The following is a 27,299-nucleotide window of genomic DNA, read 5'->3' as shown; positions in this document are numbered from 1 at the left end:
CTTTCACGATCGCAATTGTTTAAAAAAACCTCATCTGATGCATGTTATTCTCTACATTGCTGGCCGGCTGTTCATGCGCGCACACAGAGCTGAAGGGAAAAAAACCACAGCAGTGCACACGCTCCCAGCACCATCTGCCTTCAATTACCGGCACCTCGGACAGCTGGTAATTGAGGATTTATGTATTCTTCTGCGCGTGTCCGAACACTTTATGCAGGAAGTGGACATTGACAAATTCCTAAGGCCTATGGCGTGCTGCCTTACTTAAACACAGCCTTGCCTGGACGAATCACTAGGCAGATGCCAAAAAAACGCGGCGCGCACTAAGGAATGTGGCAGCCCGGACCCCTTTCAGAATTCTTTTTTTTCGAATACATAAGAGCTCGGAAGCTCCGCCCCCACTTCGTGGTGACGTAGGCCCGAGCCCTAAAAAGTAGCTGAGCAGCAGTGGAGTGTTGCGCAGGGTCAAAGATTAAGATAGTCAGCAGCCTGTGATTGGGGGTGTAACTGAGTTGTGAGAGGGGAAGTGGCCTGTTAGTGCATTGTGATGTGGTGTTCTTTAAAGAAGTGTGTCTTCCACCAATTCCTACATTGGAGGAGGGTCAGGCAGTCCTGTTTGACTTGGCGGTGCTGTTTCACATCTGGATGCACAGACAGAGATGGACTCTTGCCTTGTTTTGTCTGTTTTGCATTTTTTCATCTCCAGCCTGATTGTGTCCTGACTGTGTGCCAAGAGCAACCATAAATGGTGAGCTTGTCAGTCAAATAGGCGTGGACACCAGTGAAGTTGGCTTACTAAATGATGCAGCTAGCTTTGAAGACCTTGTCTGAAGACAAGACCAGGCAAGCCAGTGATGTTAGCTCATGGTGCGGCGGATGTGGTAATATTTCTTTAAGACTTTAATATGGTGCATGTTGTCTCAGGTAGGATGTCATTAAGTGGGACGAGTGTGGACTCTGTAAGCCCGCGGAGTAGCGCCTTGCTACCATCCAGATGCACGAGTGCACAAACTTGAATGGTAGCTCTGGCGGTGCTTTCGGATGGGAACAGTTTAATTTTCTTTCAAAGAGAGAGCGGGTACCAGGCTGGCTTGATTTTCTTGTCGTTTTTTGAGGGTGAGGTTAGCATCCAATGAGAATCAAAGTGTCTTAAAGTTTGGGCTCAAACCCTCCTATGTTTATGCTGTTGAGCCAGGTAGGGATTCCTGCAGATTCCATTAGCTGCTCTCATGTTAACTGTGTACTCAAGAATGGAAAAAACTGAAATCGAACAATTTCACCAGCACCTCAACCAACTTTCGACTTCAATTCATTTGTTGTGGATGTATTCACTCAAGGAATTTTAGGCAAGGATGCTTTTCAACTTAAAAAGAGTGAAAGTACTTGTAAAATAAAAAGGAGTTCTGAGAACACCTGTGTTGCTTGTGGCTCATGGAACAGCCAAACAGACAAAAGTTGAAAAAGGCAGATGGTTTGTTTACTAAATCTAATGTGCCTGCAAAAAGGAAAACAGATTATTACTGAGCGTTTTACCTAGTAATTTATTTAAGCTTTACCTTAATTCATACCCTTTGCCCTCTAGTACTTTCTTTGACACTTATCTTAATTTATTTCCTTTTTCTTCTCTATCTCTCTCCACTGCCACCCCATCTTGTTCTCGATCCCCTACTTTTAAGTAGAAGAAAAGTTAGTTAACACTTGAAATGGGGTCTTTATGATTCTTAGCTATTATAAATGACGTCTGTAGATTGTGCCACATTGTTAAGATTGTTCTCCTCCAGTACTCTCTGTGCTTCTATTTGCAGGAAGCAGCCAGGGAGCAGATTTTGGTACTGTCCCCAGACCCACAGGCAGGATACCAGACATGAACATATTTGGGACCGGGACAGTTACAACCTCTAGTGCCAGCAGGTACAGCTTATGTGTAACCCTGAATACTTCATTCTAATAACTTTTGGTTCTTTCTGCATAGGTAAGCTCCACTAGGGCAGTGTTCTCATTCTGTATTTACACAGCTCCAGATAGTCAAAAACATATTGGAGCAGTCGCTGTCAAACAATTTTCACCTAATTCTGGTATGCAAAAAAATCACATAAAAGTCAGCAATGCAAGGAAAGATTTGTAGGTTATTTATTGAAGCTTTTGTTTTCAGGAAACATTAATTTTTGGACTGATGCTGGTAAGGAAACTGTTCTATTCTGAAAGCTAAAATTGACCATTTGCACTTTCAACGCTACTGGACTCCACAGAGGTATTGTATTTCTCTTGCAAGGGATCCTCAACAGATGCATAGCTTTTAAATTAATTCTAGTCTGCCACACTCCACTCCAGAAACAACTCCGATATTTGTATTATTTTCTGAATATTTTAGAACGTTTGAACTCCTTACCCTTTTAAAACACATTTTCTGACGGATACTTCTAACTGCAGATTTCTTCTTCTTAGACCATTCCCTAAGTGCCAAGTTGAGAATTAATTTTTTTGTAAGAGTGCATCAGATACCGTAGAAGGCGTTGGTTGGAGCTCCACAGAATCTCCACCCCTGTGCGCCAGTTCCTTTCTTTCCATGGCATCCAACTTGGATCCAGGGCTGTCTCCCAACTTCGGTTTTTCTGACGACTCCAAAACGTATCCACAGTGTACTAAGGAATCATGGGCTCACTGAAAGCAGAACTGAAGATGTGCTGCGACTGTAGAAAGCAGATGTTGATCATGGACCCACACGAGATGTGCCTTTGGTGCTTGGGCTTGTGATATGATTTGAACCCTTGTGATAAATGCACTATATTGCACCCAAAGACGAGCCAAGACTATGATGCGAAGTCGTATTTCACCGAGTACAAGAAAAAGTCACAACCTTGCCAAAGATCCTGTTCCAAGTTCTGGGAATGGTCTTGGTTATTGGGCCATTGCAACAGTAGGCCCCAGGTAACTCAAAGTCCAAGTCCAAATCGAAGGACAAACAATTGAAGCCTACACCACTGTGATTCCATAGAAGAGGCACAAGAGAGGATCGAGCTCTCTGGCCATGTGGTCAATTCCTCAGTTTGTCCTGAAACAACCAGAGTTTCCTGCCCTGTCGTCGTCTCCAAAGCACTTAGAGGCTTTAAAAGAGGTCATGCTGCTCATTTTCAGTATGCTTCTGGCGCCCTCGGACTCTCCTTCGGAACCCACAGAACTGCAGGAGCCACCAGTTGTGTTACTGCCAATGGGTACCTCCCCAGCACCATCTATGGGTCCTAACTTATTCTGGTACAGATTTCCACCCTAGGGTCCACACTGGATCCCAATGGCGCTGGATGATGATGTGGTGGCTTCCGTACCAAAAGACATAATTCCTTTGCAGATTGCACAATCCATCAGCCTACTACTGGTATTTGCTCCCCTGACCCCCACAAAAGAGGAAGAAAGGCTCAGTTTGTTAGACCCCCACAAGGGCTTTACGCTTTTACCCAGACCATTGGGAGGGCGATCAACTTTTTGTGGGGTTCCCCAAAGGAAAGAAAGGGAAGGCAGTGCATAAGAAGACCTTGCAGAGATAGATCTTCTGCTCTGAAATCGTCTGCACTCTGCCCATAGAAGCAGCCCTCAGGTCGTCTGGATGCTCATGTAACCAGGGCAAAGGTTGGTACCACTGCCTTGGTGATGCATGTCCTTGATATCTGCTAGGCTGCAACTTGGGCATTGGTGCATATGTTCTTGAAGCACTACTGCCTAGACTTAAAGTGTCACAAATGGGGAGGGTGGGGGGCCCAATATACCCTTGTGGGCTTGGGCAGACTAAATGACTTCAATATAGTGCCAGCAAGGGATTTTGCTTAAAGAGTACTTAGTCACAGATAGCAGATTTACAATTTAATGCTGAAGTTTATCTGTTTCAACCTGAATGGTATCTGAGAAATTCTTTATAAGTCTGGCTTTTGACATTTTCATTTTCCCCTTTTCAAAGTGAAAAAATGAAAGTGAAATATTTTCATAGTTGTGCTATCTTTCATAGGCCCTCATGAGGTAGGTGACTCCTCCTTATGATGATAGTGCTCATGTGCATCGACTCCATCCCCAGATTGTGTTTTTTCCGCCATCGGGTTCGGATGTGTATTGCTGCGCTCCGGTTCGGTATCGTCTTCTATCCCTTTTGACGCGAAATCCTTACCACTCGACAGTATTGTTTTTGTTCGCGGTTTCCCTTTCGACGCGCATCGTAAAACCCAACAACTTCGATCTGTAGCTTCGACACGGGCCGTTAAGCCTACCCGCACCGACTACGCCAGCAGTCCATGGAATGGACTCCATTTAAAAAATGCCCCGGGATGTGGTGCTAAGTTTCCACACACAGACCTGCACAAGGTCTGGAACCTCTGCCTGGAGCACAAGGAAATCAACTGCGAGGCCTGTCTATCATTCCGATCGAAGAAAACCATTCGTAACTGTCTGGCTCGGCGTCACGAGATACGACGCGGCACCAGGCTGGTGCCAGACATCTTCGGAGAAGAGTCTGAATTCTAACAGCCTGCGCCAAAGAACAAATCTCCGTGTCTGAAGCTGACGACTCCGACATAGAAGACGACTCGAACGTCACTCCGGCTCAACTAGCAGTGAGTAACGAGCCCCAAGTGCCCACAAAAACAGAAAAGGCTCCGGTATCACCTTCGCCCTCGGGCCCAGGATGACGACGTGAACACGTTCCAGATGCCCCGCCCTCGGGCCTGGCTATGAAACATAGGGAAAAGCATTCCGGCTCGGGATCGAACCGGCCCCATTCCATTGCCAAGCCCTCATCTTCGGCACCGAAACCCAAGACCAAGCAAGTGCCTGACGCTTTGCTGTCGGCACCGAAGACATCTTCGGCACCAAAAGACTCAAATCCGAAACCACATAAAGCCAAAGCTTCGGAGCCGACACGAGCCAAACCCAAAGCTTCGGAGCCTACACCGGCTAAACCCAAAGCTTCGGAGCTGAAACCGGTAAAACTCAAACCTTCGGAGCCAAAACATTCCGCACCAAAAGGCTCAGAGCCCAAAAAGCACACAGCTCCTCCTAAAGCTTCAGAGACTAACCCTTTAAAAAAAAAAAAAAAACACTGAATCAAAACAAAAAGACAAAGACACCGCATCCAAAGAACTTCCTCCACAAGACACTTTGGATCCAAAACAGAAACAATTACATATTGACCCTGAAACCGGACACCTTCTAGCAACACTTATTAAAAAACGGAAGCTGGTTCTTCCAGAGGACTACCATATACCGCTGAAGAAAAAAGACATGGGTACTAACCCCTCTCCCCCTTACATACCTCCCTCTCCTCCACCTTTTAATCCAAACTTATTGATTTCACTATCAAACTCACCACCACCACCTTTCTCACCTGAGACACAGGATGACCATGATGGGGATGGGGATGACAATGAGGACAACATACCACAGGACACAGACCCCTGGGATGATTACGATGATCCAGATCGTAATAATGACCCCGATCTATATGCCTCCAGACGATCGCCACCCGAGGACAGTATTGGCTTCGCACAGCTTATTAACAGAGCTGCTCAATACCATGGGGTGGAATTACATACTGATCTCTTAGATGAAGATTTCATTGTGGAAACATTTGCTCCCTCCCAAAAATCCACAAATACTTTGCCCATGCTCAAAGGCATGATAAAACACGCCAACGAGGTATTAAAAGACCCTGTTGGAGATAGAGTACTTACGCCAAGGGTGGAAAAAAAATATAAAGCCGCTCCTACAGACCCAGTTTATAACAGAGGCCATGTACCCTTAGACTCTTTTGTCGTCTCCAGCGCACGCAAGAGAGCTAATTCGCAAACTACTGGGAACGCCCCTCCTCCTGACAAGGAGTCCAAATTTATAGACGCATCAGGCAAAACAATTGCATTACAAGCTGATAATCATTGGTGTATTGCCAATGCTCAAGCTCTTTTAGCTTGCTATGATAGAGCTCACTAAGACGAGCTGTAAAAACGAATGCCGCATTTACCAGTACAATACAAAACTAAAGCTCACGACCTCTTTCAAGAGGGTAAGCTCATCACAAACACTTCTATGAAATGTGCCCTCGATGCAGCTGATACAGCATCTCGTGCCATTAACACCAGCGTCTTACTACGCCGGTACGCTTGGCTTCGAATCTTCAGATTCAAGCAAGAAGTACAAACATCTGTACTTAATCAGCCTTTGATCAAGAAAATCTTTTTGGGCCAACAGTCGATTCTTAATTAGAAAAAATGAAAAAATTCACCGAGACTGCCAAGTCCATGGGGGCCTTGCAACTACCTTCTAATAGGTGCTCCTTTTGTTGCTCCTTTTACAGGGGTGGCTCAAAAACAACTGCGTCAGAAAATACCTCCTACTCTTACAAAAGTCCCGATCAATCTTCCCCCCCCCCAGAGGATGTTTTCGGGCAGGATACAGTAGAAATAACAATAGGGGAAGAGTCAGAGGTAACTCCGACCGCACTTCCCCTGCCACCAAACAGTGACAACCCTCAACTACCACTGACCATTCCACTCCTATCGGGGGGCGTCTCTAACAGTTGTTCCCTGTCTGGAATTCCATCACAACAGACAAGCGGGTAAGACAAATTATCCAGTATGGTTATTGCCTGGAACTTACCTCCACTCCCCCAAATATTCCTCCCAAACATCGTGCAATGTCCTCAGAACATCTCACCCTCCTAAAAAAAGAGCTTCTCTCCCTGTTACAAAAACATGTAATAGAACCATTCCCTTGACTCATCAGGGCACAGGGGTTTACTCTCTTTATTTTCTAATTCCAAAAGAGGATGGCTTTCTCAGGCCAATATTAGACCTCAGACAGCTAAACCTCTACATTCAGTTGTATCATTTCCACATGGTCACCCTCCAACAGGTGCTCCCATAGCTTCAGCAAGGCGACTTTCTTTCCATTTTGGCTCGAAAGGACGCCTACTTCCACATTCCCATTCACCCCGTTCACGGGAAATATCTCAGGTTCGTGGTGGACGGTCAACACTACCAATTCAAAGTCCTTCCGTTCGGGGTAACCACAGCACCCAGAGTTTTCACCAAGTGTCTAGCAGTAGTTGCAGCTCACTTAAGAAGACAACACATTCACGTGTTTCCTTATCTGGACGATTGGCTCATAAAGGCCAACTCACAACACAGCTGTGTTCAACACACCCACAAGACAGTTCAGTTGCTGCACCACTTGGGATTCACTTTAAACCTCACCAAGTCCCACCTCCAGCCGTCCTACAAACAAATATATCTAGGAGCTACAATAGACACTTGCAAAGCTCTAGCATACCCCAACGCAATCATGATACGTAACATGCCGGCTCTAATATTACAAATTTAACCAACCCACTCATTACCAGTTCGAGTGTTTTTTACAGTTAATCAAGATGATGGCCTCTTGCATTCTAATTGTCCCTTATTCAAGACTCCAATGCGTCCTCCACAGGAATGCTTAGCACGTCAGTGGAACCAGGCTCAAGGCCAGTTAACAGATCTGGTGTTGGTAGACAGCTGCACCCATCGCTTTCTGCAGTGGTGGAACACACAAAACCTTTCCAAAGGGCAGCCATTCCTTGACCCTGCTCCACAGCGAGTGCTACTAGCAGACGCATCGCTCAGTGGCTGGGGAGCTCATCCTCAAAATCATTCCATTCAGGGCATGTGGACTCTACAGCAAAAACTGTTCCACGTAAACCATCTGGAACTAGTGGCAATTTTTCTAGCATTAAAAGCCTTTCAAGTCCATCTAGTCCGCAAAGCTGTCCTAGTCCGTACGGACAACATGACAGCGCAATGAACTATATACAAAAACAGGGACAGACACACTCCCTACAGCTCTTGCGACTAGCTCAAAGCATATGGAGATGGGCCATACCTCAAAAGATATAGCTCTTTGCGGAACACCTTCCAGGAGTAGACAATCACATTGCAGATCTGCTCTGTCGTCAACTACAACAGATCCACAAATGGGAATTACATCTTCAAGTTCTCCTTCCGTTTTTTGACATGTGGGGCTACCCAGAAATAGATCTGTTCGCCACACACCACAACACAAAATGCCCAAACTTTGCATCCAGGTATCCACTCATTGTCCAAAGGCGATGCGCTATGGATGAACTGGTCAGGAACATTTGCTTTAGCTTTTCCGCCTCTCCCACTCATTCCATAAATAGTTCGGAAGCTCCAACAGCATTACCTCACAGTGATCCTAGTTGCTCCCACATGGGCTCGACAACCTTGGTTCACAACCCTGTTGGAACTATCTGTAGTTCCTCATCAAAAACTACACCTCTCACCCAAGCTTCTCACTCAGAACCATGGAGAGATAAGACATCCAGATCCCAGTCGACTCAACCTTGCGATCTGGCACCTGAGATCATAGCGTTTGGCTACCTTTATCTCCTGCCAGACTGCATGAACATCATTAAAGAAGCTAGGCGTCCTACCACAAGAGCATGCTATGCAGCAAAGGGGAAACGATTTGTAATTTACTGTACAAACAATCAAATCAATCCACTAGATGCTTTCATTCAAAACATTATTTGCTATCCCTTACACCTGCAATGCTGTAACCTCGCTTATACATCTATACGATTGCATCTCGCTTCAATAGCCGCTTCTCTACAAAACAGACAACACTTGTCTTTGTTTAGAGTGCCTGCTATCAAAGCAATGATGGATTTTTTTTATTTGATCAAGTTTTATATAGCGCGAATAGACTCAAAAGAATTATTCCCCCTAGAGTTCCACCCTCTCCAGTTTGGAACCTTAATATTGTCCTTACAAGACTTATGGATCCACCATTTGAGCCTCTGCACAAATGTGAACTGCATTTCCTCACTTGGAAGGTAGCCTTCCTTATAGCCATTACATCTTTTCTAAGAGTTGGTGAGCTCCAGGCACTAACCATACAAGAACCATTTTTACAAATTCATCACAACAAAGTGGTTTTTAGGACTAATACAAAATGTTTACCTAAAGTTTTTTCTGCCTTCCACCTCAATCAGTCTGTTGAACTACCAGTGTTTTTCCCTCAACCAGACTCAGTGGCAGAATGTGCGCTTCACACACTAGATGTCAAAAGAGCAATACTTTATTACATTGAAAGAACTAAATCTTTTAGTAAAACTAAACAACTCTTTGTTGCTTTTACACCACCGCATATAGGCAATCCCATTTCAAAAACTGGTATTGCACGATGGATAGTTAAATGCATCTAAATATGCTACATTAAAGCTAAACGCACATTAACTATTCCCCCTAGAGCGCATTCCAAACGCAAACTAGGGGCTTCTATGGCATTGTTAGGGAATATACTCTTAGATGACATCTGCAAGGCTGCAACTTGATCTACACCTCACACATTCACAAAACACTACTGTGTAGATGTGCATGCAAAACAAGCTAGTGTGGGCCAGGCTGTCTTAAGAACACTTTTTCAAACTACTGCAACAGATACAGGTTAGTCACCGCTACGAAAATATTGCTGTATAGTCTATGCTAAAGCATATGATCTGCAGCTCGTATGCCTTGAACAGAAAATGCTACTTACCCGGTATGCACCTGTTCGTGGCATGTAGAGCTGTAGATTCATATGTGCCCACCCGCCTCCCCGGGTACCTTAATCTGCTGCAGTATTATCTTACTTAGACACAACACACATGGACATCTATTTCTATTCTTACTACTCCATCATCACCCTTTATGGCGAAAACAATCTGTGGATGGAGTCGATGCCCATGCGCACTATCATCGTAAGGAGGAGTCACCTACCTCGTGACTACAAACACTTCTTCGAAGAAAAACAAAGTGCAAACATGCAAGCCCAACACTAGATGGCGATCTATGCTAAAGCATATGAATCTACAGCTCCACATACCAAGAACAGATGCATACTGGGTAAGTAGCATTTTCCTTCTTTTACAAAAAATGTTGTTTGTTTAAAAAATATGCAGGTATGCATGCAAATCTATTTAAATAGCATTGCTTGTGAAATATATGTAAGGTAATATGATCGTGGAAAAATGTGTGTCAAAGAAACCACTTTTATACATATGTCTGGTAGATGTCTCAAAAGCTTTCGACCATGTTAACTGTAATCTAATCTGTTATGGGAAAAGCTGTGCAATTGGGATATCCCACAAACGTACTGCAAGCAAGTCAGCTCCTGTACACCAATAAATGGGCCCAGGTTAAACTAGGTCAAAATACTTACTTGGCAGACAAAATCGCAATAAAGAGGCCTGAAGCAAGGCTGTGTCTTGGCGCCAGTGCTTTTCAGTCTGTTTCTGGCTGATCTTGGCACTTACTTGGAAACATCCAACTCCCATCCACGAAGACTGGCAACTTAGAAAGTGGTCTCATTACAATATGCTGACTATCTTGTCCTGATGAATCTGACTGGGATGGGCCTACAAGTGCTACTCAACCATTGAAACATCTACTGCATCGAGAATGAAATGGCTATCAATCTCACATAACACAGGTAGTGATTTATGGCAGGAAAATAAATAAGAAGAGCAGCTGACCGGCAGTCACATTGTTTGCATCAGCCATTAGCTGCAATACAAGCCAAGTTCATTCCAACACTTTGATATGACACAGAAGCATTCCTGGGTAAGTTTGGGGCTTTCCTCAATTCAGCACAAAATACTTTTTTTTAGACTTTTTTTTCCAGCTTCCACAGAGTGCATCTCCCACTCGGATTTGAATTTGGGCTAATAAATCAAAGCTAGCACAAACAGGCTCACTGATCAAATATATGTCAATAATAAGATCCTCTGGCGAAAATACACTGCGTACTCTGATATGGAAAGAAATCCAAAATAACACACATCAAAATCCGAATAACTGGACCTGAGCTTTCGACACAGCATTAAAAAATCTGAATATCAAAGAGTTATGGGATATGGCACTCCCATACTACTCCTTTAAAAAAGTTCTCAACAAACAAATGAGGAGGTGTCATGGCACGAAGACAAAGAGGACTTTAGGAAAAGGGGGCACGCCTGGACAACGATTGGCACTTACAGGGATCCTCACCCCCAGAAATATCTTACAACATTACTTAACTCGTTCTACAAAAGTAAATTATTTCATTTACAATTCGGCCTATGTCAAACACTAGAATACCTCCCCAAATGGCAACCAAAACCACTGAATTCAAAGTGCAGACCCTACCAATTATACGAAGAAAGTGTAACACATATCCTATTGATCTGCCTGATTTTATTAACGGAAAGAACAATTTTATTTAAAATAATTTTTAATTTGCATGGTATCAGATCATTTCGGCATGCCTTACTATTTATTATAAAAGGAGCGTCTCCTCAAATAATAGTTGCCTTTATAAAATGTTACCTCAAAGCGGGGCGGCTATTGACTGCAAAGGGCCTTATGAACACAATGTAAGGCTGGCACCACAGAAATGTTATCCAAGAAGAGCGTTTAAACAACAACAAAGCCTTTGAACACTATGTAATGGTGTCATCTTCAGAAATCTTGTGTGTGATAACATTTGATCTCTAGGCGGAGCAGCCATTGACTCAAAGGGACTTACGAACATAATGCAAGGCCGGTACTACAGAAATGTTATCAAAGCGGAGCGGTCAGTGACTGCCAAGCCTCTGCTGAACATTATGTAAACTCGTTATTACTAGAAGGCTTGTGTGGTAGTCATTTTGTTCATTATAACCCACAACAGCTGTAGAAAAAGACAATCTAACTTAAAATCCACAATTCTGTAAGAGGTATTAGCTAACTGTGCCCTTGATAGGGGAGGCACAGGGCAAGCAGCGTATTTAATTCCCTTCAAGCCTAAAGACAACTCGCGTGAAAATGACTACACCATATTATGTCCAAGAAAGGATTTTAATAAATTGACATGAAGATCATAGGTTTAGATGTATATAATCGTCCCAAGACGCTAGTATCAATATCTTTTATGTATTTTAGCGTTGCATAAAATGAAATTGTTGAAAATCATTTTTAAAAAATGATATATATAGCATATGTGTACCTTTTAACGATCTACTTGTGTAAAATACTGTGTTTTTTATTAACTGAAATAGAATTTCCTTTGGCCTTCTGTAAGGTAATGTGGCTTTCAACAGGGCACATGCACAAAAGCTTCTATTTTACAAGTTCAAGTTTAAATTTGAAATCTTTTTAGAAAGTGATTTTTTAAATATTTTTTGCACTTACATGATAATCTGATCAAAGTGTTCTGCTTGCAGTGCACATTTTTTTTCAAGCATATTATCACAACACTGTACATTATATTCAAGGATAAAGTACACTGAGCACGCTGCCCTGTATATTGTTGTCAGTTTGGACAACGCTCTGAATCAGAAACACAAACAATGGCTTGGACATAGTGTGAACGGAGCCAGTAAAATTATATAAACTGCTTCAAAAACTTAGTTGGTTAGAGGAGGACGTCCATGGCTTCTGGATCCATCACACATACAGGTAAATAGGGGAGTTAAGCTGCTGCAAGAGATCTGGCGGAATGCACTTCTTACTACGCTCTCCAGAGTAGATTCCGTGTTGGGTAGGGTTATCATTAATATATATATTCATGTAATCACTGCAGTGTTATAATGGTTGGATTATTCATCTTTTTCACCATTCTTGTAATGCTGGTAACAATGCTTTGTTTCCTTCTGATAATTGCAGCTCATGTATTTTACACAAGAATCTGATTGCTTCATTAAATGTTTAAAATGCCAATTTGCGTATTTCTTGTGTCCTCCTTGGGGCATGCCTAAGATAACCACGAAAGCGTAGATCTGTTTCCATGTTTTCCATGTGGTTGGGGGGGGGGGGGAGGTAGTCTTAGTGGCCATTATTTACAGTTGCAGACACCATCCGCGATGCTGTCAGGTTTAGGGGTCCAGGTCGCACTCTGTGAGCTAGCCAAGAATTGCGCCAACATAGTCTGATGATATGCGTGGACACATATTTTGACGCTTATGTTGTCCAAACGCACAGTTTTAATTTGTTAGTAGAAACTGTATGACCGTCAGTAATTGCTTTTTTTGGACATAGGCAAGCTGTTAGATGGACCTACTACCTGCTGTACTTAGTAAGGCGGACTGCGCATCGTGTTGGAACTCATGTGGAAGTAGTTTGCTCAAGTTTTGGCATCTGACAGGCCTTCTATTCATTGACTGTCAAGATAGCATCCCATTTGTAAAGGATGTGATACTAAACGGCACTGCTTTAAAAATGTATGGTGAATCCAGGTGAATATTTAGAGAACCACATCTACTGGTAATATATTGTGCACATTCTACTTCGGAAAGAAAACAATGTAGTTGTAAGTGACGCAAATTTTTCCTTTTAAAAAATCATTAAGTCTTGCAAGTAGTTATCTTCATCCCTCCAACAAGGTATAGTGGTGAGATTTATTTTTTCACATATTTAATTTTTTTTAGCGTTTATGGAACAACGCAGGTGCCTTCCTTGCCACAATCTAACACCGGGTCTTCTTATGGAGGTAAGTCATCTATAATGTCCCCTAAATACTCTGTGAATTGTTCCAGTTTTGAAAACAAAATGCTCATCGTCTTAAAGGGCAGCAAACAGTTTCAGCTAATGTTTCCTAAAGGTATGATACAGTAAAGCATTGCACTCCCTCAAAGAAGTATAACAATACTGTGCACTTTACTAGGTTCATGTCAACAAACTACCATAGCCAATAGAAAGCTAACCCAGATAAAAATAAGGTAAGCCTTTACAAGAATTAATCTAATTATTTTAATTTTCTTAACTAAATTGTTGGCCCCTCTCACTCGTGCATAAGAGGGAGAAGTGAATTATGTATTCAGACAGGGTAATTTCTGATTTTCGGTATTGTTGAGCAACCATAATTTTATGGATCACCAAAGAGCAAAAACAGAGAACACACTCTTAACAGACACTTCATAAAGAGAAAGACTGTGGTGGGTTTACCTGTTGCTCCTAATATCACCTCTTAGGCCACCATACATATGGAGCAAGTTGGATGTTATGATGAGGGATGTTCTTTACTAGTTCGCCTTTAGAGCTGGTATACCTTGTTGAAGCACACACACATCTCATGCTGTACTTCCCATTCCAGTCAGAATATTAATTTTGTTGATTATAGTGACTGCTGAGGTTATCATGACAAATTACCGTAATTCTGATAAATAATATGTGTGCTGACAGTACATAATAAATAATCCTCTACTGTGAAGTACCACAGCTGCGTGTCTACTGTTTTGGGAGGTGCTGTGGTGAGTGTTGTAGATAAGACTCTCTCTGGCAGGGTTGTCTGATAACACTGAGTCTGGGAGAGCCTAACTCATCATAGAGAATATTGAGAGAGGCCTGCCCTTATCTCTGAAGAGGGTCAACACGCCCTGGGGCGGAGTAGATCTAAGTATGCGTGCACAACAGAAATGTCTCCTACCACCACCAAACTGGGATGTTTAACGGCAGCTCATCACTCAGCTCGAGCAGATACTTTCCTGATGGCCTTGCAGACAGGAAGTGTTTCATAAAAGGTCAGTACATGGGCATGCTCTGATTTTGAGCCTTGTCAAGGGTGATCATGCTGCACGCTTGCTGAGTGGATGTCGTGACATTTTCTAGGCATCCGGCTCAACAGTGTGTGCAGATGGACACATCACGATAGAGCTAGAGGCTCACAAGACCGATGGTCCAATGGTACCTGACAGGCTGAGGCTCCTGTTTGCGGTCATCAGTTGCCTCATGATGACTTTCAATCTCAACCTAGTTCTATCTAGATTCATGCATAAGCCTTTTGCGGCTAGGACCTTCTGTGAAAAGATGCTAGTTTCCTGAAAGAATTCCTTCTGATTTATTAGGACATCAGCCAGGTGCCAGGTAAGCTGCTAATGCAGTGCACTGTAGTCCATTAAGACAACGCCGTCCTCAGGACTGGCATATGCTTGTGCGAAGAGAATCCTGCTGCACTTCGCTGTGAGGAAGGTTGTCCAACCCACATTTGTTGGCGAGAATTAGGATAACGTTCTCCTTTGTTCTTTAAAGGCAATGATGGCAGTCGAGCTGCTGTTTCAGACACCATTTATGGGGAGATTACCGCCCGGTTCACCCTTTGCTTTCCTGTGACTGGACCACACCACCTCGCGGTTCCTGAGCACACTTCCGTGGAGTTGATGCTTCAGTGGCGATGTCCTGCCTTGCACCTACATGCCTTACAGATGCAAGGCGCCTCTCAGCGGATATGACCGGCTCAGGCCTTTCTCCTTGAGCGGTGCTACATTTAGCCATGCGTTTTTTTGAAGCATTTTTCCTTTCTCGCTGTTGCCTTCTCCGTCCCTTCTCCCACTTGGTGTAGTGGATTGTTGTTCATAATGCATACATTTTTCTCCCATAACGCCCTCCTAGCCACCCTAATTCAGTTCCCAAAAACATACCCTGGATGCTGCCTCCTTGGAAAGAAGGGTCAGACACTGCGGTTAATCACTCTTGACTATACTTAAGTACTCCCTCTACCAGGATCTGAACTACCTTCGTTATGTGACTCCACCATCCAATTTGACGCTTTACTATGTATGACCTTTGGCCAACTTTGTCTCACGTGAAGACTCCTGCACTCATCTCCCGATGTAAACATCTGAGTTTAATTATTGGTATGTTATGTTAAAATGCTTATATAGCACAGACAGCTACCCACTTGGGGTTTCCCAGCACTTATAGCAACAGATAAAGATTCTCCCAGCTCAGGTCTATTCAAAACAATGTTGTCTGTGAATACAGGGCAGCGAGGTGCCGGACCTCAGATGTCCCGGCAGAGCGTCCCAGTGATTAGGACCGAGGAGTGTAAAGGCCCGACCTCCCTTGCGAGCAAGTTTAAACCTAGGGACGGTGCACAGGGAGAGGCTGCTGGAGCGCAGATAGTGAGTCGGCCGATACAGCTGTATCAAACCATCGATATGGTGGGGATGATCCCTGCCCTTACTTTGAAGACTTAGCACAGAGTCTTACATTGGACAGGTTTTTCCACATGTACAAAATTGTGAAGCGTTCTGATTGTTCACGCTATACAAAACTTTATAAATAAATAAAATAAAAGTAGCAGAGGCATGTTTTGGCAGTCTATAGACCAGCCTGAGGCCGCATTCTGCACCCACCTTCATGCTTTGTCAACCCCCCAGGTAAAGGATGTTACGTAGTCCAGGCGGGATAGGATAAGAGCCTGGCTCACAGTACTTTGGGCAGTTATGGGGAGCATCCCGATGAATTTCCGTAGCATTTCAAAGTCACGAAGCAGGTCCCTGAAAGCTTTGCCACCTGTGGCTTCATGGAAAGCTTGGTGTCCACGAAGAAGCCTACGTTCTTGACTCTGAGAGCAGGGATGGGTATATCACCCATGTTAGAACTGGGATTTCTGGGTGGCTAAGGCTTACACCAAAGCCAGGCAGAAACCACCATTCTAGTCAGGGCAAGGGAGTCACACGCCAAGATAACCCCTGCTCACCCCCTTGGTAGCTTGGCACGAGCAGACAGGCTTATCCCGGAGGCAATGTGTAAAGCATTTGCGCACGCACACAGCAGCAACAACATCCTAGGCACACCACAAAAGGAACTCCACACAAGGTTATATAAAAATAACTTTTGTATTGTCAAAACACATCAGATAGTAATCACACAATATACATTGTGCCAACTGGCACGGGCAATATTCACACAGGATTATTTACACCAGGACAGGGCCACATGGGCCACTGTCAGAATCAACACTTAGCAGAAATAGCACTTCTAGAACTTGAAAAAGTGTAGCACAAAATAACAATTATAGGTCACAACCAGTAACCACTGGTAAATGTGTAAATGTAAATGTAGGTATACTTATATAGCGCAACCTGTCACCACAAAGGGCATCCTGGCGCTTGCCTAGGGAACCCGTCCTGGTATTCCCCTGTGAGAAGCCCCGACAGGGTGTCCACAGGGTGAAAGTCAGGCATCCCGCCGCGAGGGGCCGTTGTGGAGATTAAGCAATCTATTGCCCAGAGTCGCAGAGTGTGAACCCGTGAGTCGAGGAGGCACCGGGACGAGAATTATCGAGTCCGTGGAATTTTTAGCCCAAGACCCGCCGGGGCGGGGAATTGAACCCTGGTCCAGGACCGATCTCAGATTCCGGGTCTGCCGCCTCTAACCCCTGAGCCACACTTCTCCACAAAATGTAGGTACACATTACGCAATACTAATAACCATAGGCCTAGATCACGCAGGGTCACAAACTCACTAGTATAATATACTAGGCAAAGCAAACTTCTAAGCATGAGCTCCTTTAGAAGTATAACACAAGCATAAAGGCAAAGCACATTACGCAGCAATCACATTTAGGCCTCAACAGTATAACTACAGTAGGCAATCTCTCACTAGTCTAAACACATTAGACTCTGCCTCCTAAGAATAAATCACATTTAGGGGCGTAACTCACAGTGAGGTAAACTCTCACTAACATAAACCTACATAGGTAAAATAACCTCATAATCATAGTAACATCACATTGCGCAAAAATCACATTAGGCAGTTACCATTATAAACATAGTAAAATCACACTGCGCAAAAATCACATTAGGGCCTTGCGCCCTACCCACATACCAGCCAACTGGCCATCTCAAGAAGGGGCTCAAATGCCCTGTGTCCAGAATGTCAGGGCGCGCTGTCACGCAGCGCCAGTCAGGGGTGCGTCACCGGCGCAAACCTAGACGTTGCAGCTGCCCACCACTTTCTGGGCAGCTGAGGACAATCCCAAGGGCCTAAACGCTGCAGCTGGCACTAAGTGCTGCGCAGCTGTGGAAGGCCTGGCACCTCTGTGCCATCTCCGTCCCTCACAAGGACTTTCACTCAAATGGCGCCTAAACGGTGCAGCTGCCCACTAATTGCTGGGCAGCTGAGACATCAGTAAAACTGCGGCATGGGCTCTCCCTAGCCCTAGAAACCAAACTGCCCCCAAACGTTGGAGCCACCCAGGCTCTGACACAAAACATGCCCGCAAATGGTTGGAGCCCTCTGGGATCTGGAAAGAAGCATGGGGGCGCTGGAGCCTTCTGGCTCAGAAAGCATAATGAGGCACAAGTGTGGGCACACACATGGGCCCCTCTGGAACCCTTTATCAGGAATGCGCCAATGTTGGAGCTACCTAAACTCTATAAATAGCTAATTTCCTCCAGGGAGCCATCCAGGCTCTGACATCGACTGGGGCCTCATTGGAGCGGCCCACTGAGCACACGGAGCTGCTCTGACCCCATCTCCCCCCGAGCGCTGTGGGGCGAATATCGCGGGCCTCTCGGGCCCCTCACGGGGCTTTCTACAACAGCCCTCGTGGTTCTAAAACCACTGATGCGCTAGACGTTGGGGCGGCCCACTGTGCAACCGGGGCCGCCCTGACTCTGTGCCCCAAGGGCACCACGACCCTCCACTGCTGTCGTCCCCCCCCCCCCCCCCAACGGAGCCTTACTCACCGGCTCCTTGGCTGGACTAGCACTCTGCCTCCGGGGGCTCTGGGGCGGCGCCTTCCACGCGGGGCTCTCTCTCCTCATGGGAGCCCCGCTTCGCGTCGCGCCTGCCTTCCGGGACCTGCGGGCAACAGGCGGGGCTCTCCCTCGCACAGAGGAGCCCCGCTGGACACAGAAGCTTTGCCCGGCTCTCTCCCCTCCGGCCGCCATTCCGGGCCGCACGCTCTCGTCCCCGCCCACCTCCTCTGCTTCCGGGTCATGCTAGGCAGCGGCCCGGCAGCGTTTAAAATACACAGCTCGGGCTGCGGCGGTGATTTCTTTGGCGGCATACCACTGAGGGGTGGGCACCCTCGAGGGACAAAATTACGATGCGGCCATAATCGGGGTGGGCACCCGACGTTAAAAATAATTAAATAAGCGGGGTGGCACCCGCATTAAGCCCACAAGGAGGAGGGGTCTTCCCTCCATAAGGGCTGCAGCATCGGGCTGCTCAGCCCCCCGCCTCTCCCTTCTCTAGAAAAATTTAAATAAAAAGCGGTTTCTGTCCCCAATAAAGCGCTCACATCGCGCTGGGGCACCGACAGCCCCACAAGTCCCCAGAGGTGCCCCTGCATCAAGAAGGGTCTCAGCAGCTCAGGATTCAAAGAAAAAGGTCCTGGGGGCAAAGTGGAGAAAAGGGGACCCCATCCAAAGAGATCCTCCAGGCATCCAGGTGCATCAGCAGTCCAGGGTCTGGGCAGGACCCAGGGAGGCAAGCCTTCCCCTGGGCCCCAGCAGCAGCACTCCCCTGGTTGATTCCAGTCAGAAACAAGAACATTTTACAAGAGGTCACAGCCTTTGTATACACAAAATCCTTTCTCTAGCAGTGTGCAGGCAATGTGAGAACCAGCTACAACTGGTTATGGGGAACTCCTTTCACTGGCCAGGCTAGGGACATCAGACGCACCACAGGGGGTGGAGCCAGCATTGTGTGGGGAAAGCCCAGCCCTATTCAGGTCCCAGGTGTACCCCTCCCTCACATCAGCATGCTATTCTCTCCATTTACCACCGGGGCAGACCCATCCAGACTCTTGGAGCCAGGCTCACCAGTCAGCTCCAGCCAATCACACGCCAGACACAAATTACACAAACATGCCAACTTCTAGAAGTGGCACTTCCACACTAGACACAATCATGCCGCATGCATCATCGCGCAGCATTCAATCTCACGAGTGCGCACATACCAAACTCGACCCTGCACTCCCCACACATCAGGAACTACCATGGTCACACATATTCCCCATGCATTCCTATGGGAGGGCAGGTCACTCACCACACACACAGAGAGCGCACGCACTTTACACTGGACCACAGTGCTAAAGTGCGCAGAGACCTAAAATCACCAACACCAGGTTACAGAAACAGGCTAGGCAAAAGCAAAAAGTTTCGGGTCCAACACAACCCCCTTCCAGCCAAAACGCAAGGTAGACCAATCATTCCCTTGATGAGCTTCCCTGCTTTGGGCGACAAAACACGGACACGGGCCCGCACGGCAGGGACACCCTCCGGTTCTACGCCACACTGAACCCACATGGATTTCTCTCAACAAGAACTGTCTGGCCCAATGAGGATACCCCACTGGCACTCCCTAGTCGTCCACGGCCAGGACCAGGCCCTAGGCCATCCAAATGTCACAGGTCCTGACCACTTCACAGAGTAGGGGGCAGTAACCCCTGGCACACAATAGCCATTCTCCACTCTCCCCCTCAGTGTAGCTACAACTACCACTGATCCTTCAACCTAGGGACCACACCCTCAGGCTGACCAGAGGTCACGGGCAAGAATGCCCCACCCTACCTCTGGGGTTCCGCACCCTCCCAGGGAAGCACCCACCAGAGCACATCTCTCCCACCAGATCAGGACCTCTCTCCATCACTGGTCTACCACCTGGGATCTGGAAACTGTTTTACTTCGGAGGTACAAAGCACACAGCACAGTCCCTCTTCAAGCAGGTGGGGGGACACAGCACACAGCAAAGTCCCCTTTCCTCTACCTCAGTGGAAACAACAAACTGCAGGTGAGCTCCCGATCACACAGCAAGGGCAGCCCCCTCAGTCTCTTCAGCTGATCTACTTTGGCAGAGATTCCTTCTTGACCTGGAAGTTTCCTAATCTCCCAACCGAGGGTCTAAACCCTCAGGTTGCACCGGGGTTAGAGACAAGGACACCGTCCCTCTGCACCCCCTTCCAGAGTTCTGCACCCTCCCACCTTGGAGCGGTACCCCTGGAAGCCAAACCGGTCAGGACACTGATTACAGATGCCCTTCCCTCCAGGTCAGGCTGAACCTGAACCTGGCCTCCCCCCTCCTCGGGGATCGACCTCCGGAGGACCCACAAATAGTCAAGCACTCTGGACGGTCAAATGCCCAGCGACCCAGGACTTCTGCACCCTCCACTTAGGAGCGGTACCGCCCAACACCAGGACCGCCGGAGTTCTGGTTCCAGACACTCCCCGTCCTCTAGACACAGGAAGATCCTCCTCAAATGACCTGTAAGTACAGCCTTGACCAGAGTGCGGGGTCTCATACTTTATTTTTGAGACCTGCTAATCAGTAGGGTTTCCCTGCTGTCGAGTACTCAGACTTCCTTTTTTCACACGTAGGTCATGTGTATGCTATGTTAGTATGAATGAGTATGTTTGTTGTGGACTGTTGTGTATTTTTAGGGGCATAGAGATAATTATTAAACCAATTTTCTCTTTTTTTCTTCTTATTCGTGTGTGATATGTCATGTATATATATTTATTGTCTTTTTTTGTATGTATTACTGAATCATTATAGATGTGTTCTTTCTTTCATGAAAACATATGAATGTAAGCAAAGCTATGAATAATTTATACCCAAGAAAAATAAAAATGATATATATTGATGAAGAAAATTCAAAAAAATTGTTGTGTATTTGTCACCAGTTGTATTAAGTATATGATGTATACGTGTTAAAAATAGCTGTGGCCAACGAGGGAACTTTTTTCTGACTGTACCTCAACTTTTCCCCTCTGTTCCCTGGCCTGATTTCATTCGTCGAGGGGGTCCCATCATTACTGCTTTTCAGCCTGGGCCCCTGACCTGGCCCTCCCTTAGGGAACCCTCCAGGCCCTGAGACAGGGTTTCGGGCCAACGTGGGACACACCGTCCCACACTCACTCCGCCTCCACTGAGACAGGACGTGAGCCCCTACACCCTCCTCATTCTACTGGGACCTAGCTGGGCTACACATGAACCTCTTCCCCTACACAGGATCATCAGATACACAAGCCACTCCTTTTGGAATCACTCCCCACTGCCTCTGCAAGACAAATAGCACACCGCCAGACATCCACCTTCTAGTCCAGTGCCCCTGCAGGACCTCCTGCACACCACCAGAGGTACACCTCCCGTGCAAGCTCCTTTTATCACAAAAAAAACCTCACACCAACTCCTCCAGTTCAACACACCACTCATCCACACACTCCCCCTCCAGACTGGTGAGACAGTTCCTCACTGCCCCTGACTCTCAACCTGTACCCCTCTTATTGAGCACCAGGCACCATACTCTGGGAACTGGGAATGGGACTTCATGCACTGGACACATTTTAGCTGCCACCACTGGGTCCTACCATACTGGGGAATCCAGACACACATACTACACTCAGGGGATAACCACCCTCCCGAGCAAGCCATTTCTCCTCCACACCCCCTCTTTTCCATCTACCCACACAGGGACAGGAACAGGGATTGGGCACTGGACCCAGCAAGGGATTCCTGATCTATGGGAACCTCCCCCTCTACTGGCATCCCGCCCTGTAATTTTCTCTCTTCTGCCACTAAACATAAAAGCGCAGGAACACCCTTTGAAAATGACACTCTTGAGGAAAAATAAAATCAAAAACAATAATCCCAAACATGTGACTATCGAAAAAATGCAGAGTTTTGTAATGTAGCCAGCTGTCGCTGTGGTACTGCGCAAACACAAGTCCTAATCCTCACCGCTGCCCAACAATGTTAGAACTGGGATTTCTGGTTGGCTAAGGTTTACACCAAAGCCAGGCAGAAACCACCATTCTAGTCAGGGCAAGGGAGTCACACGCCAAGATAACCCCTACTCACCCCCTTGGTAGCTTGGCATGAGCAGACAGGCTTATCCCGGAGGCAATGTGTAAAGCATTTGCGCACGCACACAGCAGCAACAACATCCCAGGCACACCACAAAAGGAACTCCACACAAGGTTATATAAAAATAACTTTTGTATTGTCAAAACACATCAGATAGTAATCACACAATATACATTGTGCCAACTGGCACGGGCAATATTCACACGGAATTATTTATACCAGGACAGGACCACATGGGCCACTGTCAGAATCAACACTTAGCAGAAATAGCACTTCTAGAACTTAGAATAAGTGTAGCACAAAATAACAATTATAGGTCACAACCAGTAACCACTGGTAAAGGTAGGTACACACTACGCAATACTAATAACCATAGGCCTAGATCACGCAGGGACACAAACTCACTAGTATAACATACTAGGCAAAGCAAACTTCTAAGCATGAGCACCTTTAGAAGTATAACACAATCATAAAGGCAAAGCACATTACGCAGCAATCAAATTTAGGCCTAAACAGTATAACTACAGTAGACAATCTCTCACTAGTCTAAACACATTAGACTCTGCCTCCTAAGAATAAATCACATTTAGGGGCGTAACTCACAGTGAGGTAAACTCTCACTAACATAAACCTACATAGGTAAAATAACCTCATAATCATAGTAACATCACATTAGGCAATTACCATTATAAACATAGTAAAATCACATTGCGCAAAAATCACATTAGGGCCTTGCGCCCTACCCACTTACCAGCCCCTTGGCCAACTGGACATCTCAAGAAGGCGCTCAAATGCCCTTTGTCCAGAATGTCAGGGCGAGCTGCCACGCAGCGCCAGTCAGGGGTGCGCCACCGGCGCAAACCTAAACGTTGCAGCTGCTTGCTGGGCAGCTGAGGACAATCCCCAGGGCCTAAACGCTGCAGCTGGCACTAAGTGCTGCGCAGCTGTGGAAGGCCCGGCACCTCTGTGCCATCTCCTTCCTTCACAAGGACTTTCACTCAAATGGCGCCTAAACGGTGCAGCTGCCCACTAATTGCTGGGCAGCTGAGACATCAGTAAAACTGCGGCATGGGCTCTCCCTAGCCCTAGAAACCAAACTGCGCCCAAACGTTGGAGCCACACAGGCTCTGACACAAAACATGCCCGCAAATGGTTGAATCCCTCTGGGCTCTGGAAAGAAGCATGGGGGCGCTGGAGCTATCTGGCTCAGAAAGCATAATGAGGCACAAGTGTGGGCACAAACATGGGCCCCTCTGGAACCCTTTATCAGGAATGCGCCAATGTTGGAGCTACCTAGGCTCTCTAAATAGCTAATTTACTCTAGGGAGCCATCTAGGCTCTGACATCGACTGGGGCCTCGTTGGAGCGGCCCACTGAGCACACGGGCCGCTCTGACCCCATCTCCCCCCGAGCACTGTTGGGCGAAGATCGCGGGCCTCTACGGGCCACTCAGGGCGCTTTCTGCAACAGCCCTCGTGGTTCTAAAACCACTGATGCGCTAGACGTTGAGGCGGCCCACTGTGCAACCGGGGCCGCCCTGACTCTGTGCCCCACGGGCACCACGACCCTCCACAGCTGTCGTCCCCCCAACAGAGCCTTACTCACCGGCTCCTTGGCGGGACTTGCACTCTGCCTCCAGGGGCTCTGGGGCGGCGCCTTCCACACGGGGCTCTCTCTCCTCATGGGAGCCCCGCTTCGCGCCTGCCTTCCGGGACCTGCGGGCAACAGGCGGGGCTCTCCCTCACACAGGGGAGCCCCACTGGACACAGAAGCTTTGCCCGGCTCTCTCCCCTCCGGCCGCCATTCCGGGCCGCACGCTCTCGTCCCCGCCCACCTCCTCTGCTTCCGGGTCATGCTAGGCAGCGGCCCGGCAGCGTTTAAAATACACAGCTCGGGCTGCGGCGGTGATTTCTTTGGCGGCATACCACTGAGGGGTGGGCACCCTCGAGGGACAAAATTACGATGCGGCCATAATCGGGGTGGGCACCCGACGTTAAAAATAATTAAATAAGCGGGGTGGCACCCCCATTAAGCCCACAAGGAGGAGGGGTCTTCCCTCCATAAGGGCTGCAGCATCGGGCTGCTCAGCCCCCCGCCTCTCCCTTCTCTAGAAAAATTTAAATAAAAAGCGGTTTCTGTCCCCAATAAAGCGCTCACATCGCGCTGGGGCACCGACAGCCCCACAAGTCCCCAGAGGTGCCCCTGCATCAAGAAGGGTCTCAGCAGCTCAGGATTCAAAGAAAAAGGTCCTGGGGGCAAAGTGGAGCAAAGGGGACCCCATCCAAAGAGATCCTCCAGGCATCCAGGTGGGGCTCTCCCTCACAAAGGGGAGCCCCACTGGACACAGAAGCTTTGCCCGGCTCTCTCCCCTCCGGCCGCCATTCCGGGCCGCACGCTCTCGGCCCCGCCCACCTCCTCTGCTTCCGGGTCGCGCTAGGCAGCGGCCCGGCAGTGTTAAAAATACACAGTTCAGGCTGCGGCGGTGATTTCTTTGGCAGCATACCACTGAGGGGTGGTCACCCTTGAGGGACAAAATTACGATGCGGCCATAATCGGGGTGGGCACCCGACGTTAAAAATAATTAAATAAGCGGGGTGGCACCCGCATTAAGCCCACAAGGAGGAGGGGTCTTCCCTCCATAAGGGCTGCAGCGTCGCGCTGCTCAGCCCCCCCCGCCTCCCGCCTCTCCCTTCTCTAGGAAAATTTTAATAAAAAACGGTTTCTGTCCCAAATAAAGCGCTCACATCGCACTGGGGGCACGGACAGCCCCACAAGTCCCCAGAGGGGAACCCCATCCAATGAGATCCTCCAGGCATCCAGGTCCATCAGCAGTCCAGGGGCTGGGCAGGACCCAGGGAGGCAAGCCTTCCCCTGGGCCCCAGCAGCAGCACGCCCCTGGTTGATTCCAGTCAGAAACAAGAACATTTTACAAGAGGTCACAGCCTCTTTTTATACACAAAATCCTTTGTCTAGCAAGGTGCAGGCAATGTGAGAACCAGCTACAACTGGTTATGGGGAACTCCTTTCACTGGCCAGGCTAGGGACATCAGACGCACCACAGGAGCTGGAGCCAGCATTATGTGGGGAAAGCCCAGCCCTATTCAGGTCCCAGGTGTACCCCTCCCTCACATCAGCGTGCTAATCTCTCCACTCACCACCGGGGCAGACCCATCCAGACTCTTGGAGTCAGGCTCACCAGCCAGCTCCAGCCAATCACACGCCAGACACAAATTACAGAAACATGCCAACTTCTAGACGTGGCACTTCCACACTAGACACAATCATGCCGCATGCATCATTGCGCAGCATTCAATCTCACGAGTTCGCACATACCAAACTCGACCCTGCACTCCCCATACATCAGGAACTACCATGTTCACACATATTCCCCATGCATTCCTATGGGAGGGCAGGTTACTCACCACACACACAGAGAGCGCACGCACTTTACACTGGACCACAGTGAAAAAGTGCGCAGAGACCTAAAATCCCCAACACCAGGTTACAGAAACAGGCTAGGCAAAAGCAAAACGTTTCGGGGTGAACCTGCCAAAAAGGGCCGGGTCCAACAACCCAGAGCCGCCGGCCAGGGCTGTGGACCCCAGAGGCACGGGTTCTTCCCAAGGAAGGTTTTTTCACGATTTAGTTTCAGCGAGTTGTTATTCATCCATGAGGCTGCTTGAGCCAAACAGAGTTCAGGGACGGATGATCAAGAAAACTAACTAGAACTCGCTGTAGCCCATGTGCCCTGCTGCTGTTGTAAAGCGCTGGTTCGAGGCATGTGGGCTGCTAAATTCATATCTATTGCATGGATCGCCGCCTAGTGTTGGGTCCGGATGATTGCACATTGTTGTCCTGGAAGAGTCTTCGAAGTATCACGAGATAGGTGGCTCCTCCCCTGGACTACAGTGCGCATGGGCATCGACTCCATCCCCAGATTGTTTTTTTCCGCCATTGGGTTCGGATGTGATTTCGACGTCTCCTGTTCGGAATCGATAAAACAACTTTTGAAGGCCACAAGGCTTTCTTTACTTCGTCGGTATTGTTAGCGTTCGGTCTCGTGTGTCCTCCTACTCTTCGAGTCGGATAACTGTGGAGTCGGGTGACTCTTCGGTCATCGAGGCCCTGTCGACGCAGCAAGACCCTGACGACGCTACGATGGAACGGAGCCCGTTCAAGTACTGCCCTGTGTGCGGTTCGAAGTACCCACACATCGACGTGCATCCTGTATGCAACAAGTGCCTGTCGCCGGACCACAACGAGGCCAACTGTATGGCCTGTTCGAGATTCAGGTCGAAGAAGACGCTCAAGATTAGGCGCGTGGCGCGCCTCGAGGCCCAGCGATCGTCACCGGCGGACATCTTTGGCGACCCAGAAGCAGACGAGCTAGAGCTTCAACTGCAGATCTCACCTACATCGGCGGAGGTCGAGGCCGACTACGGAGAACCCGTTGAGGACCTGGACCTAGACGAACACCTGGAGGAGGTAGTGGACGACGAGGAAGTTTATGGGGCCGCGGAAGATAGCTTGGCGTACGTTTACTAAGGCTCAGGTCACGGGATCGCCACACGGCCTTACCCACGACCCTACTCCTCAGTCCTCGGCCCCGCCTCCTGGCCCGGCTACAGACATACCAGCGGAGCCTCCATTACACAAATCGAAACCATCGGAATCGAA

The 27,299-nt window shown here is 47.6% G+C and overlaps 1 protein-coding gene across 1 annotated transcript in view; it reads left to right on the top strand.

Annotated features, from left to right (window-relative positions):
* The window catches only part of AGFG2 (ArfGAP with FG repeats 2), a 564,405-nt gene that overhangs the window by 396,041 nt on the left and 141,065 nt on the right, over positions 1–27,299 (top strand). Inside the window, exons 8-9 of the mRNA XM_078670884.1 lie at positions 1,806–1,911; positions 13,454–13,515. Coding sequence (XP_078527010.1) covers positions 1,806–1,911; positions 13,454–13,515 — 168 coding nt within the window. The remainder of the gene's footprint in view (positions 1–1,805; positions 1,912–13,453; positions 13,516–27,299) is intronic.

The sequence above is a fragment of the Lissotriton helveticus genome, chromosome 12 (assembly GCF_964261635.1).
Source record: "Lissotriton helveticus chromosome 12, aLisHel1.1, whole genome shotgun sequence".
Lineage (NCBI taxonomy): Eukaryota > Metazoa > Chordata > Amphibia > Caudata > Salamandridae > Lissotriton > Lissotriton helveticus.
This window is presented reverse-complemented; position numbering and strand designations above follow the sequence as displayed.